The sequence below is a fragment of the Oncorhynchus masou genome, unplaced genomic scaffold, assembly GCF_036934945.1.
Source record: "Oncorhynchus masou masou isolate Uvic2021 unplaced genomic scaffold, UVic_Omas_1.1 unplaced_scaffold_628, whole genome shotgun sequence".
In the NCBI taxonomy this organism is placed as follows: domain Eukaryota; kingdom Metazoa; phylum Chordata; class Actinopteri; order Salmoniformes; family Salmonidae; genus Oncorhynchus; species Oncorhynchus masou.
Window position 1 is genome coordinate 6394 of NW_027012709.1, and position 16107 is coordinate 22500.

Sequence of the window (16107 nt, forward strand, 5' to 3'; positions counted from 1 at the left end):
CACACACACACACACACATTAGATACACACTCTACAGAGAACACACACACACACACATTAGATACACACTCTACAGAGAACACACACACACACACACATTAGATACACACTCTACAGAGAACACACACACACACACACACACACTAGATACACACTCTACAGAGAACACACACACACACACACACTAGATACACACTCTACAGAGACACACACACACACACACACTAGATACACACTCTACAGAGAACACACACACATTAGATACAACACTCTACAGAGAACACACACACATTAGATACACACTCTACAGAGAATACACACACACATTAGATACACACTCTACAGAGAACACACACACACACACATTAGATACACACTCTACAGAGAACACACACACACACACACATTAGATACACACTCTACAGAGAACATACACTAGATACACACTCTACAGAGAACACACACACACATTAGATACACTCACACATTAGATACACACTCTACAGAGAACATACACTAGATACACACTCTACAGAGAACACACACACACATTAGATACACACTCTACAGAGAATACACACACACACTAGATACACACTCTACAGAGAACACACACACACATTAGATACACACTCTACAGAGAATACACACACACACTAGATACACACTCTACAGAGAACACACACACACATTAGATACACACTCTACAGAGAACACACACACACATTAGATACACACTCTACAGAGAACGCACACACACACACACACATTAGATACACACTCTACAGAGAACACACAGAGTACATGTGTATATTTATTATATGTGTGTGTGTGTACTAGAGGAGTGCTCCCCCGCATCGTTGAGCGGAGGTTTGGTGGGCGGGGCGTGGAGAACAGTTTTTGACTGACATCACCTAGCTCCGCCTCTAGCCCCACCTCTAGCCCCACCCCTAGCTCCGCCTCAGGAGAGGACAGCAGGTAGAGAGGCCTCTTCGGAGTCAGGAACGCTGAGGGGGGACAAAAACAACAAGCCATTTAACACTGCAGTCATCAACACAATGACAGCTGACTGGTCACTCCGTCACAGAGAGAGAGACCGAGAGAGACAGCTGTCTGATCATGTTGGTCACTCACAGAGAGAGAGAGACTAAGAGAGAGAGACAGAGACAGACACTCTCTCTCAAAGAGACCGAGACAGAGAGAAACAGAGACACAGAGAGAGAGACCGAGAGAGACAGCTGTCTGATCATGTTGGTCACTCACAGAGAGAGACTAAGAGAGAGACTAAGAGAGAGACAGTAAGAGAGAGACAAAGACACTCTCTCTCAAAGAGACCGAGACAGAGAGAAACAGAGACACAGAGAGAGACACACAGAGAGAAAGAGAGAGAGACAGAGAGAGAGAAACAGAGACAGAGACATGCAGAGAGAGAGAAACAGAGACAGAGAGAGACACACACAGAGAGAGAGAAGCAGACACACAGAGAGAGACAGAGAGAGAGAAGCAGACACACAGAGAGAGACAGAGAGAGAGAAACAGAGACAGAGAGAGAGAAACAGAGACACAGAGAGAGACACACAGAGAGAGAGAGAAACAGAGACACAGAGAGAGACATACACACAGAGAGAGAGATAAACAGAGACACAGAGAGACACAGACACACAGAGAGAGACACAAAGAGAGAGAGAGAGAAACAGAGACACACACAGAGAGAGCAGACACACACAGAGAGAGAGAGAAACAGAGACACAGAGAGAGACACACAGAGAGAGAGAAACAGAGAGACACAGAGAGAGAGAGAAACAGAGACACAGAGAGAGACACACACACACAGAGAGAGAGACACAAGAGAGAGAGAGAGAAACAGAGACACACAGAGAGAGCAGACACACAGAGAGAGAAACAGAGACACAGAGAGAGAGACAGAGAGAGACGTACCTTTGGTCTTCCTGTGTAGGGAGAGGGCAGTTTGAGGCGACTCCAGGTGTGAGTCTCAGGAGTGAGGTTGACCAGCAGAGAGGACAGGTGGAGTCTGTTACCACCAACTGGAGTCCCCAATACTACCTGGAACATTATAATACTGTCTGATAGACTGGATACCTGAACATTATAATACTGTCTGATAGACTGGATACCTGGAACATTATAATACTGTCTGATAGACTGGATACCTGAACATTATAATACTGTCTGATGACTGGATACCTGGAACATTATAATACTGTCTGATAGACTGGATACCTGAACATTATAATACTGTCTGATAGACTGGATACCTGGAACATTATAATACTGTCTGATAGACTGATACCTGGAACATTATAATACTGTCTGATAGACTGGATACCTGGAACATTATAATACTGTCTGATAGACTGGATACCTGGAACATTTATACTGTCTGATAGACTGGATACCTGGAACATTATAATACTGTCTGATAGACTGGATACCTGGAACATTACTGTCTGATAGACTGGATATCTGGAACATTATAATACTGTCTGATAGACTGGATACCTGGAATATTATAATACTGTCTGATAGACTGGATACCTGGAACATTATAATACTGTCTGATAGACTGGATACCTGGAACATTATAATACTGTCTGATAGACTGGATACCTGGAACATTATAATACTGAAACATTATAATACTGTCTGATAGACTGGATACCTGAACATTATAATACTGTCTGATAGACTGGATACCTGGAACATTATAATACTGTCTGATAGACTGGATACCTGAACATTATAATACTGTCTGATAGACTGGATACCTGAACATTATAATACTGTCTGATAGACTGGATACCTGAACATTATAATACTGTCTGATAGACTGATACCTGAACATTATAATACTGTCTGATAGACTGGATACCTGGAACATTATAATACTGTCTGATAGACTGGATACCTGGAACATTATAATACTGTCTGATAGACTGGATACCTGGAACATTATAATACTGTCTGATAGACTGATACCTGGAACATTATAATACTGTCTGATAGACTGGATACCTGGAACATTATAATACTGTCTGATAGACTGATACCTGGAACATTATAATACTGTCTGATAGACTGATACCTGGAACATTATAATATAATACTGTCTGATAGACTGGATACCTGGAACATTATAATACTGTCTGATAGACTGGATATACCTTGAACATTATAATGTGTGTGTGATAGACTGATACCACCTGGAACATTATAATACTGTGTCTGATAGTGTGGATACCACCTACTGACCTTTTGGTGTGTGTGTGTGTGGATTTTGGACCTTTTGGTGTGTGTGATAGACTGGATACCACCTACTGACATTTTGTGTACTGTGGATACCACCTAATGTGGCGTGACTGGATACCACCTAATGACATTTTGGTGTGTGTGTGATAGACTGGATACCTACTGACCATTGTGTGTGGTGTCTGATGTGTGTGTGTGTGTGGATACCACCTACTCCCGTGTTGAGCAGACAGCAGTTCAGTGATGCAGTCCCCAGCTCGGCCAGGGAGGTGCTGCTCTGCTGTTAGGAGCCCTGTCTCTCCTTCCCCAGCGACTCACACTCACACCGCTCACACACACCTTCCTACTGGTGGCGGACCGCTACCCGAGACACGCTCCTCCGCTCTTTAGGAGCACCTCCCACCTTCCTTCTGTGGGGGTTGTCCCTGGGAACGCGGTCTTTAGGGACTGAGACTGTCCCCTAGGGGACGAGACTGATCCCTGGAACCTGGTCTTTAGGGACGAGACTGTCCCTGAACGTGGTCTTTAGGGGACGAGACTGTCCCTGGGAACCTGGTCTTTAGGGACGAGACTGTCCCCTGGGAACCTGGTATTTAGGGACGTAGACTGTCCCTGGGAACCGTGGTCTTTAGGGACGAGACTGTCCCTGGGAACCTGGTCTAATAGGGACTGATAGACTGTCCCTGGGAACCTGGTCTTTAGGGACGAGACTGATACCTGAACCCTTTGGACGAACTGTCCTGGACAAGGTCTTTAGGGACGAGACTCTGAACGTTCTCTGAACGTGCGTGGTCACTGGACCAGGCTGGTCCCTCTGTGGGGTGTGTGTCGGGTACCTCCCCAGCTGACCTTTGGTCTAGAGGGATCCCTGGTCAGTGGTCGATGGACTGACCCCCCTGACAGGTTGGACTCACTGGTCCGGCTGACAGACCCGATACGGCTGTCGTTGACCGCCGGTGGTATGGACTGCCCTTCAGTGGTCACTGACCCTGTGTGGTCTATGACCCTGGGATCCCTGATTGACCTTTTGGTCGATGGACTGACCCCTCGTCGCCGAGTGGTCGATGGACTGACCCTCGTCGCCGAGTGGTCCATGGACTGACCCCTCGTCGCCGAGCGGTCCATGGACTGACCTTTGGTGTGCCGAGCGCACGTGGTCGACAGACCGCCCGTTGTCGCGTGACCGTGTCTGGTCGACGCAGGGTGAACATGTGGTGTGCAGTTTGTCCACTCTCTGGAGCCGTACAGCACAGCACCGTGTCAGACACCTCTGCTAATGACCTCGGCCAGCCAATCCTGTCCCACCGTCGCTGACACAAAATGGCTGCCGTCCTCAGTTTCCTCCCCGGCCCTGTGTGGGTCAGTCTGCTCACAGGCAACCGCAGAGAACAGCTCCGGGCTCAGCTGCTCAGGGGGACGCCATCTTGGATCGCCGAGCCTCCATTCCGGCTCACGTTACTCCTCAGACTGGTTGATCCACGGGGAGTCGGCGCATCACGGCTCCTACCTCTGGTTGTCCCACTGCCTGGCCCAGGGACGACAGCTGGCTCAGCTCTGTGAGAGAGAGGGGGTCCTCTGGAACATCGAGCTCCTCCTGGGTGGTGCTCAGAGAGATGATGTCACTGGCGGAGACGAGTGGACGGAGGAAGGAGGAGGAGAGGGAGGGAACGTGAGCTGGGGGTGGAGGGAGAAGAGAGGTTTCCTGTGGTAGGTGTCGCTCGGGGACGTTCAGAGAGATATCTCGCAGGAACCCTTTACTGTTGGATACTCCGCTGTTACCCAGGTCGGCCAATGAGCTGTCAGCGTTGGCCAGGACTGTCCGCGGCGCCCCTGTTTGGCATGGCGAGGGAAGAAACGCTGGACCACTCCCCTTCTTCTCTTCCACCCTGGACGAAGTCATCAGAGGAGTTGAGGCTGAGCTGGGCCAGCAGGACCTGGGAAGACAAGAGAGACAGACAGAGAGACAGAGACAGACAGACAGACAGAGAGAGACAGACAGGAGAGAGAGAGAGAGAGAGAGAGAGAGAGAGAGACAGACAGAGAGACAGACAGAAGAGACAGACAGAGAGAGAGAGACAGAGAGAGAGAGAGACAGAGAGAGACAGACAGAGAGACAGAGAGAGACAGAGAGACAGACAGACAGACAGACAGGAGAGGAGGGACAGACAGAGAGAGAGATAGAGAGAGATCCCAGACAGACGAGGGAGTCGGGGACAGAGGATGGACGGGAGAGACAGACAGAGGGGAGAGACGGAGGAGACAGACGGAGAGAGGGACAGAGAGAGACAGGGAGGACAGACAGACAGCCGGGGGGAGTGGAGATGGACAGACGGGCCAGGACAGACAGAGAGAGAGATGGGGAGACAGAGAGAGAGACCTCAGAGAGGACAGAGACAGAGACAGAGAGAGACAGAGACAGACAGAGCCGAGAGAGACAGAGAGAGAGGAGAGACAGACAGAGGAGAGTGAGAGGCAGATGGAGAGAGACAGCCGAGAGGACAGAGAGACTGACCCTCGAGAGACAGAGTGAGACAGGACTGAGACAGAGTGAGAGACAGACCGAGGAGGAGACAGACAGAGAGTGAGAGAGACACAGGGGTTAGGATCTCTCAGGGGTCGCGTGAGCTCACAATTTAAAACCAGAGCCACAACGGGGCCTAGGGGAGTGGGTAGGATGGATCGGGAGAACGGGCCTCGGGGAGCCGGTACAGCGGATCGGGAGAACCGGGGAGTGACGGTAGGACGGAGCGGTGTAGAGGACGGGGCCTCGGGTTAGACGGTAGGCCGGTCGCAGGGAGAACGGGGTCGGGGGAGTGACGGTCCCGGAGCTGGGAGAAGGGCCTCGGGGGTGACGGCAGGATGGAGCGGGAGAACGGGGCCTCGGGGAGTGGGACGGTAGGATGGAGCGGGAGGAGGCAGGTAGTGAAGGAAGGGTGACGAGGAGGATGGAGCTAGTGGAGAACTGGGGCCTCGGGGAGTGGCGGGCAGGATGGAGCGGGAGAACGGGGCCTACGGGGAGTCACAAACCCAGGATGCCAAGCGGGAGAACGGGGCCTCGGGGGGAGTGACGGTAGGATGGAGCAGATGGGAGAGAGGCAGGTAGCCTAGTGGTTAGAGTGGAGGAGGCAGGTAGCCTAGTGGTTAGAGTGGGGCAGGTAGCCTGGGTTAGGGAGAGGACAGGTAGCCTAGTGGTTAGAGTGTAGAGGAGGTAGGAGCCTGGAGTTAGAGTCGGGAGGAACGGTAGCCTAGTGGGGTGTAGAGGAGGAGGATCCGGAGAAGGGTTAGGGGAGTGTAGAGGAGGCAGGTAGAGATGGATAGAGGAGCAGGTAGCCTGGTGGTTAGAGTGAGGTAGGATGGAGCCTAGTCGGGAGTGTACGGAGGCCTCAGGTCGGTTAGGATGGAGCAGGTATCCTAGTGGTTAGAGTGTAGAGGAGGCAGGCGAGCGCTAGTGGTAGGATGGAGGCAGATCGGGAGAACGGGGCCTCGGGGAGTGACGGATGGACGGGGAGGCAGGTAGCCTAGTGGGGGAGTGTAGAGGAGGCAGGATCGTGGTTAGAAGGGGCCTCAGGTAGCCTTGGGTAGGATGGATCGGGAGCAGGTAGCCTCGGGTGGTTAGACGGTAGGATGGATCAGGGAGAAGGGGCCTCGGGGGAGGACGGTAGGATGGATCGGGAGAACGGGGCCTGAGGGGTTAGAGGTAGGATGGAGCGGTAGACTAGTGGGCCTCGGGGGAGGGGAGTGGAGACAGGATGGGAGAGATGGAGGGAGAACAGACTAGCCTAGTGGGAGTGGAGAGACTGAGAGGAGGATGGAGCCTAGTGGTTAGAGTGTAGAGGAGGCAGGTAGCCTAGTGGTTAGAGTGTAGAGGAGGCATGGTAGCCTAGTGGTTAGAGTGTAGAGGAGGCAGGTAGACTAGTGGTTAGAGTGTAGAGGAGGCAGTAGCCTAGTGGTTAGGAGGTAGAGGAGGCAGGTAGCCTAGTGGTTAGGGAGAGGAGGTAGGTAGACCGGTTAGAGATGTAGCGGGCAGAATTGGGCCTCGGGGAGTGACGGCCTAGGATGGATGTAGATCGGGAGAACAGGGCCTAGCCGGGGAGTGACGGTAGGATGGAGCGGGAGAACGGGGCCTCGAGGGGCAGGTGAGTGGTTAGGATGGAGCGGGAGAACAGGGGCCTCGGGGAGTGACGGTAGGATGGAGCAGGGAGAACGGTTAGAGGAGGCCTGTAGGGGGAGGTGACGGTAGGAGTGTGGAGCAGATCGGGAACAGAGTAGTGAAGGAAGGATGGAGTGGATTGGAACAGGGACAGGGGCCTTACACTGAGTTTCCTAGGGGGCTTTGTGTTTGGCGGTTGTTGCTCCCCTAGATGAGTCAGGACTTCCCTGGAGCCAAAACTAGTGGAGACGGACTGAGAGAGACAGAGACAGAGAGTGAGTCAGAGGCAGGTAGCCTAGTGGTTAGAGTGTAGAGGAGGCAGGTAGTCTAGTGGTTAGAGTGTAGAGGAGGTAGGTAGTCTAGTGGTTAGAGTGTAGAGGAGGCAGGTAGTCTAGTGGTTAGAGTGTAGAGGAGGCAGGTAGACTAGTGGTTAGAGTGTAGAGGTGGCAGGTAGCCTAGTGGTTAGAGTGTAGAGGAGGCAGGTAGACTAGTGGTTAGAGTGTAGAGGAGGCAGGTAGTCTAGTGGTTAGAGTGTAGAGGAGGCAGGTAGACTAGTGGTTAGAGTGTAGAGGAGGCAGGTAGCCTAGTGGTTAGAGTGTAGAGGAGGCAGGTAGACTAGTGGTTAGAGTGTAGAGGAGGCAGGTAGCCTAGTGGTTAGAGTGTAGAGGAGGCAGGTAGACTAGTGGTTAGAGTGTAGAGGAGGCAGGTAGCCTAGTGGTTAGAGTGTAGAGGAGGCAGGTAGCCTAGTGGTTAGAGTGTAGAGGAGGCAGGTAGCCTAGTGGTTAGAGTGTAGAGGAGGCAGGTAGCCTAGTCGTTAGAGTGTAGAGGAGGCAGGTAGACTAGTGGTTAGAGTGTAGAGGAGGCAGGTAGCCTCGTGGTTAGAGTGTCGAGGTGCCACTAGACTTGACGAGCTAAATAAAGGTTAAATTAATTAAACATATAAAAGTCTGACTGTGTGTGTGTCCTGTCTCTAGCTGTGGTGTGTTTGGCGGGTTGGGTTTCTGGGGTTGGGTCACTGTCTACGCTGGGCCTTGACCAGCACGTTGTCTCTACATCACACTCTCACTGGAGCTCACAATACACTGGGCCAGATAGAGACAGACAGACGACCAGCACGCCTCAGACAGAATGGCTAGAGACCTAAAACACACACACACACACACACACAGGTCAGATCGAGAGACAGACAGACAGACGGGTCAGATCAGAGACAGAGACAGAGACAGACAGACTCAGATAGAGACAGACCAGACGGGTCAGATAGAGACAGACAGACAGACAGACAGACGGGTCAGATAGACAGACAGACGGGTCAGATACGGGACAGACAGACAGACAGACGGGTCAGATAGACAGACAGACAGACGGGTCAGATAGAGACAGACGGGTCAGATAGAGACAGACGGGTCAGATAGAGACAGACAGACGGGTCACAAACATTTGAAGACCAGAAAGGTAATGCCACCAGTCTGACCTGGCTGTGTTGTTGCTCTGCTGCTGGGGAGGAGGAGGAGGAGGGACGATGAAGATGTTCTCTTCATCACTGTCCTGCTCTCTCAGACAGGACAGGGGTCTTCGCTAGTCGCAGCTCTACTGATATCTGCGTCCAGGACAGGGCTGATCTCAGCGCTCTCCTGCCATCTGCTGTGCTTCTCTTTCTCCCTCTGGAACAGGGGAAGGGAGGCCGGGAGGGAGGAAGAGGACGTTTTCATATCAGTGTGGAAGAAGGTCACAGTTTAGACGGTGAGATAAAGGAGAGAGGAAGCACATAGAAGACACTATGTTTGTCAGTATCAGTGACCATATGACAGCAGAGAAGACACCTGACTCAGTGGAAGATCTAGGAGAAGCTAGACCCCCACACCTGATTCAACTAGCTAATCTATCTAGGAGAAGCTAGACCCCCCCACCTGATTCTTGAAGCTAGTGGAAGCTAAAAGAGGAGAGGAAGAGGACACACCTGATTCATAATCTATCTAGGAGAAAGACCCCCCCCACCTGATTCAGCTAGCTAATCATATCTAGGAGAAGCTAGACCTGATTCAGAGCTAATCTATCTAGAGAAGCTAGACCCCCCACCTGATTCAGCTAATCAGTGCGGAAGCTAATCTATCTAAAGCTAGAGGAGAGACACCTGATTCAACTAGCTAATCTATCTAGGAGAAGCTAGACTCCCACACCTGATTCAGCTAGCTAATCTATCTAGGAAGCTTGACCCAGAGCTCCAACACACCTGATTCAACTAGCTAATCTATCTAGGAGAAGCTAGAAACCTGATTCAGCTAGCTAATCTATCTAGGAGTTTGACCCAGAGCTCCAACACACCTGATTCAACTAGCTAATCATCTGCAGAAGATTCAGAGGAGAGGGAAGAGGACGTTTTCCCACCTAATTCAGCTAGCTAATCTATCTAGGAGAAGGAAGATCTTCTAGGAGAAGCTAGAGCTAGCTAATTTTCACCTGACTCAGTAGCTAATCTATCTAGAGAAGCTAGACGTTTTCACCTGATTCAGCTAGCTAAGAATCTAGGAGAGACCCCCCCACACCTGAAGCTAATCTATCTAGGGACGTGACCCACAGCTCCAACACACCTGATTCAACTCTAATCTATCTAGGAGAAGCGGAAGCTAATCTATCTAGGAGAAGGAGAGGAAGAGGACCACCCACACCATTCAGCTAGCTAATCTATCTAGGAGAAGTGCTCCAACCCACCTGATTCAGCTAGCTAAAAAAAGAGGAGCTAGGTCAGCTAGTTTAGAGCGGTGAGCTAATAAAGGGACCCCCCCAGAGAGAGAAGCTGACCCACCCCAACACCTGACATAGAAGACACTACTGGTGACAGTCAGAGCTAAATTGAGAATATGACCGCAGAGCTCCAAGACACCTGATTCAGCTAACTAATCTATCTAGGAGAAGCTAGACCCCCCACACCTGATTCAGCTAGCTAATCTATCTAGGAGAAGCTAGACCCAGAGCTCCAACACACCTGATTCAGCTAGCTAATCTATCTAGGAGAAGCTAGACCCAGAGCTCCAACACACCTGATTCAGCTAACTAATCTATCTAGGAGAAGCTAGACCCCCCCCCCCCCCCCCCCACCTGATTCAGCTAGCTAATCTATCTAGGGAGAAGCTAGACCCACAGCTCCAACACACCTGATTCAACTAGCTAATCTATCTAGGGGAAGCTAGACCCCCCCACACCTGACTCAACAAGCTAATCTATCTAGGAGAAGCTAGACCCAGAGCTCCAACACACCTGATTCAGCTAACTAATCTATCTAGGAGAAGCTAGACCCCCCACACCTGATTCAGCTAGCTAATCTATCTAGGAGAAGCTAGACCCAGAGCTCCAACACACCTGATTCAGCTAACTAATCTATCTAGGAGAAGCTAGACCACCCACACCTGATTCAGCTAGCTAATCTATCTAGGAGAAGCTAGACCCAGAGCTCCAACACACCTGATTCAGCTAGCTAATCTATCTAGGAGAAGCTAGACCCCCCACACCTGATTCAGCTAGCTAATCTATCTAGGGGAAGCTAGACCCAGAGCTCCCCCCACCTGATTCAGCTAGCTAATCTATCTAGGAGAAGCTAGACCCACAGCTCCAACACACCTGATTCAGCTAGCTAATCTATCTCGTCCCTGGCCTGCTGAGCAGGAACGGAGCAAGAGCCTGAACGCCCAGATCACTCGCTCTTCAGGGGGAGAGAAGTCTCTCACCTCTTGGCCGGGGGTTTGGGGCTGGAGGGCTCAACGATGGACAGGTCAGAGGAAGAGGTGCTGGCGAAAACCTGTTTTCGGTTGTCAGGGAGATCCAGGCCTCCAACTTCCGGTTCTGTTTGCCGTAGGTCTTCATGAACAACGGTCGGCCTGCTCGGTTCATCTTTACTCTTTTTTTTGCAGGGTCCGTTTCACCAACAAGAAGATCGGGAACCGACTGTCAAATGACAAAATAATGGTGACAAGGGGCGTATTCGTTATGTATACCGTTGACCGTTAAAGAACCACACGGAAGCAAAACGAGGGTTTCTATTGGACAAATTCAGGTAGGCGCCTCCCTGTTTCGTTCCGTACGCTTCCGTTTAATAAACGTTTTACAACAGACTTGGCGTAATGAATACGCCCCAGTTGACATATTAGGACTAAACGTTACTTAGTTTATATCCTCTATGCTTCCGTTTTTCTCAATTCATGTAACGTTAGCCAGTGACAGGAAAATAACATCCGGGGGAAAAAAAGTGTCAACTTTACATTGTGATTTGATTTTACTATGACTGTAATACCTAACAAAACAGTCTCTCTCCATAGATACATCGGTATAATTTACTTTTTTTGTGTTGTTGTTGACAGAGTAATGTTTATCTCCCCCCACCGTTACTGTCGTAACAGTAAACTCGGTTATCGTCCACAATCTGACAAAATACTCACCGAACTCAAACATTACCGTGGTAACCGTCTCTATCCGTTATCACACCTTTTTATTTTTTGATTTAAAGCTAAAAATTAATTCATTTAGTTACGGGATGAAATATGTCTTTATTCCGTTTTCAACAACAGCTCAGGATAGAGTCCCGCTCCCCCGGTTCAAACGACACGACGCTTTCTCATTGGTCGAAACTCCACCGGATGTGAGGTTGTCTAAATATAAAACACGTTAGAAGCACTTCCTCAAACAGCGCCACTGTCGGGACGGAAGGTGCGTCGAAAACTTAATGTGGACACTATAAATATATTATATATAAATAAATAAATACATTTTCAGGACATAATAAAAAAAATAAAAAAAATAGATACCTCGATATCAATGTAAGGTTGAATATGACGTGATATATTCTTTGTATTTCAATAATGTTTTTTAGTTTCAAGCAGAATCGTTGTCACTCATTCTGGAAGGTTGAAATGTAACCAAGGAAACCAGCTGGTTCCCATTGAGCCAGTACAGAAAAATATATTTATTGAGTATATGTCAAAATTAAAATCAAATGATATTTGTCACGTACACATATTTTGCAAAAGTTTTCGTGGGTGTTGCAAAATTCAACAGTGCAGTAACACCTAACAAAACAAAACAATACACGCACACCCCCCATATTACATATGTATATGATGGTGTGTATAGACAAAATGGACTTTATATGAATAGAGAAGTGGACAGCAGTAGGTATATAGGATGAACTAGAATACAGTATATACATATGAAGTGGACAGCAGTAGTTATATAGGATGAACCAGGACTAGAATACAGTATATACATATGAAGTGGACAGCAGTAGTTATATAGGATGAACCATGACTAGAATACAGTATATATATATATGAATATATATATAGGATGAACCATGACTAGAATACAGTATATATATATATATGAAGTGGACAGCAGTAGTTATATAGGATGAACCATGACTAGAATACAGTATATACATATGAAGTGGACAGCAGTAGTTATATAGGATGAACTAGAATGGTGGAACTAGAATGGTGGAGCAGGGTAGAGTACCGGGTGGTAGCAGGGTAGAGTACCGGGTGGTGCAGGGCAGAGTACCGGGTGGTAGCAGGGGTAGAGTACCGGGTGGTAGCAGGGTAGAGTACCGGGTGGTAGCAGGGTAGAGTACCTGGGTGGTAGCAAGGTAGAGTACCGGGTGGTAGCAGGGTAGAGAACCGGGTGGTAGCAGGGTAGAGTACCGGGTGGTAGCAGGGTAGAGGACCGGGTGGTAGCAGGGCAGAGTACCGGGTGGTAGCAGGGCAGAGTACCGGGTGGTAGCAGGGCAGAGTACCGGGTGGTAGCAGGGTAGAGTACCGGGTGGTAGCAGGGTAGAGTACCGGGTGGTGCAGGGCAGAGTACCGGGTGGTAGCAGGGCAGAGTACCGGGTGGAGCAGGGTAGAGTGTGTGTGTGTGACAGAGTAACAAATCATGAATGATAAAAGTATGATATTTGTTCAAAGTTTATATTTTCACGTTGAAGGAGTCAATTTTCAAAGTCGGTTCAAAAAAATGTTTTAAAAATCTATGTTTATGTCGGGTTCAGGTGACAAGCTGCAGGTCTGTCCAGGGGGCGTGTCCGGTTCACTGGAGCCAGGGGGCGTGTCCGGCTGGAGCCAGGGGGCGTGTCCGGCTGGAGCCAGGGGGCGTGTCCGGCTGGAGCCAGGGGTGGAGTAACATCTCGTCCAGAGTGGGCCGTCCTCGGGGTCGCTTCGCCAGACACCTCCTCAACAGATCCACACAGTCTGGAGAACGAAGGAGGGAGAACAAGTGTCTGTCTGTCTGCCTGTCTGTCTGTCTGCCTGCCTGTCTGTGTATTCCTCTGTCTGTCTGTCTGCCTGTCTGTCTGTCTGCCTGCCTGTCTGTCTGTCTGTCTGTCTGTCTGTGTCTGCCTGCCTGCCTGTCTGTGTGTATTCCTCTGTCTGCCTGTCTGTCTGTCTGTCTGCCTGCCTGCCTGTCTGTCTGTCTGTCTGTCTGTCTGCCTGCCTGTCTGTCTGTCTGTCTGTCTGTCTGCCTGCCTGCCTGTCTGTCTGTCTGTCTGTCTGTCTGTCTGTCTGCCTGCCTGTTTGTCTGTGTATTCGTCTGTCTGCCTGCCTGTTTGTCTGTGTATTCGTCTGTCTGTCTCTGTCTGTCTGTCTACGTCTGTCTGTCTGTGTGTGTGTGTGTCTTACGTCGGGACAGTTGATCCTTGATGTAAGGCTCTTCATAGATGATCTCTCGTCGTGTGTTGAAGGGCTGGTCCCCACACAGCATGTCGTACAGCACAACCCCCAGCTGCCACACTGTGGAGGGACCGGCCCGGTACGACTCGCTCAGAAACCACTCTGGAGGGGTGTACTGGGACGTACCTACACACACACACACAGAGAAACACACACAGAGAAACACACACACACACACACACACACACACACACACACACACACACACACACACACACACACACACACACACACACACACACACACACACACACACACACACACACACACACACACACACACACACAGAGAAACACACACAGAGAAACACACACACACACACACAGAAATACATACACACACACACATACACACACACACACAGAACAGGAAGGTGTGTGTGTATCTGAGATCAATAGACCATAACTACCATCCAGGCTTTAGCTCAGCGGGCTAGCAGTGTTATGGTTTAATCCCAGCGGTTGGACACCAGCCTACCGTAACACTCTGTGTAAGGCCCATCTCTGAGAATGCAGCCGCAGCCAAAGTCTAGGACCCTGATCCGAGGCCAGGTGGAACCGGTTTCTACTAGAACGTTCTCCGGTTTGAGGTCACGATGGAGAACACCTCTGGAATGGACCTCTCTCATCGCTTCAACAAGCTGCCTCAGGATGACCTAGAGAGAGAGAGAGAGAGAGACAGAGAGAGAGAGAGAGAGACAGAGAGAGAGAGAGACCGATATATATATTATCTACCTTACTTGCTTTGGCAATGTTAACACATGTTTCCCATGCCAATAAAGCCCTTGAATTGAATTGAATTGAATTGACAGAGAGAGAGACCGAGAGAGAGACCGAGAGAGAGAGACCGAGAGAGAGAGACCGAGAGACAGAGACAGACAGACAGACAGACAGAGAGAGTGAGACAGAGAGACACTCTCTATCTCTCTCCCCCTCACCCTAGCGTGTTCCTCCTTCAGAGTTCCTCCTCTCATCTGAATGTAGTCATAGAGGTCCATACAGGGAACTGGTCTCTCCAGAACCAGCACCAACTCCCGATCCAGCTCAAACCAGTCCAGCAAGGCCACCGCAGCACGGGGAGGAGGGACAACCTCACCCATCCCCTCCCCCGTAGCCTCACCCCTACCTCCCACGATCCTCAGTAGGACCACCTCCAAGGGAAACTCCACCTGCTGTCCATCCTGAGTCTGAAGATGAAAGATTACTGACTACTACTGACTACTACAGACTACTACAGACTACTACTGACTACTACTGACTACTACTGACTACTATAAACTACTACAGACTACTATAAACTATTACAGACTACTACAGACTACTATAAACTACTACTGACTACTACTGACTACTACAGACTACTACAGACTACTACAGACTACTACTGACTACTACTGACTACTACTGACTACTACTGACTACTACAGACTACTACAGACTACTACTACTTTGACTACTACAGACTACTATAAACTACTACAGACTACTACTGACTACTACTGACTACTACTGACTACTATAGACTACTACAGACTACTACAGACTACTACTGACTACTACTGACTACTACTGACTACTATACTACAGACTACTACAGACTACTACAGACTACTACAGACTACTACAGACTACTACAGACTACTACTAAACTACTACAGACTACTACAGACTACTACAGACTACTACTGACTACTACAGACTACTACAGACTACTACAGACTACTACTATAGACTACTACTGACTACTACAGACTACTACAGACTACTACAGACTACTACTGACTACTACAGACTACTACAGACTACTACAGACTACTGTAAACTACTATAGACTACTACAGACTACTATAAATTACTACAGACTACTACAGACTACTACTGACTACTACAGACTACTACAGACTACTACAGACTACTATAGACTACTACTGACTACTACAGACTACTACAGACTACTACAGACTACTACAGACTACTACAG

General features: G+C 49.4%; 1 protein-coding gene and 1 long non-coding RNA gene across 2 annotated transcripts; both read right to left on the reverse strand.

Moving 5' to 3' along the window:
* Positions 1 to 9041: 9041 nt before the first annotated feature.
* LOC135536523 (uncharacterized) lies at positions 9042 to 12697 on the reverse strand. The gene is made up of 3 exons (XR_010455003.1): positions 11851 to 12697; positions 11143 to 11359; positions 9042 to 9081 (listed from the first exon to the last, which is right to left on the reverse strand). It is a non-coding gene; the product is annotated as an uncharacterized LOC135536523 (long non-coding RNA).
* A 362-nt stretch (positions 12698 to 13059) lies between these two features.
* LOC135536520 (serine/threonine-protein kinase pim-2-like) lies at positions 13060 to 15475 on the reverse strand. Its single transcript, XM_064962829.1, has 4 exons — positions 15065 to 15475; positions 14605 to 14782; positions 14077 to 14253; positions 13060 to 13650 (listed from the first exon to the last, which is right to left on the reverse strand). The coding sequence occupies exons 1-4, from the start codon at positions 15224 to 15226 to the stop codon at positions 13490 to 13492; spliced, it is 678 nt and encodes a 225-aa protein (XP_064818901.1). The 5' UTR covers positions 15227 to 15475; the 3' UTR covers positions 13060 to 13489.
* Positions 15476 to 16107: the final 632 nt, after the last annotated feature.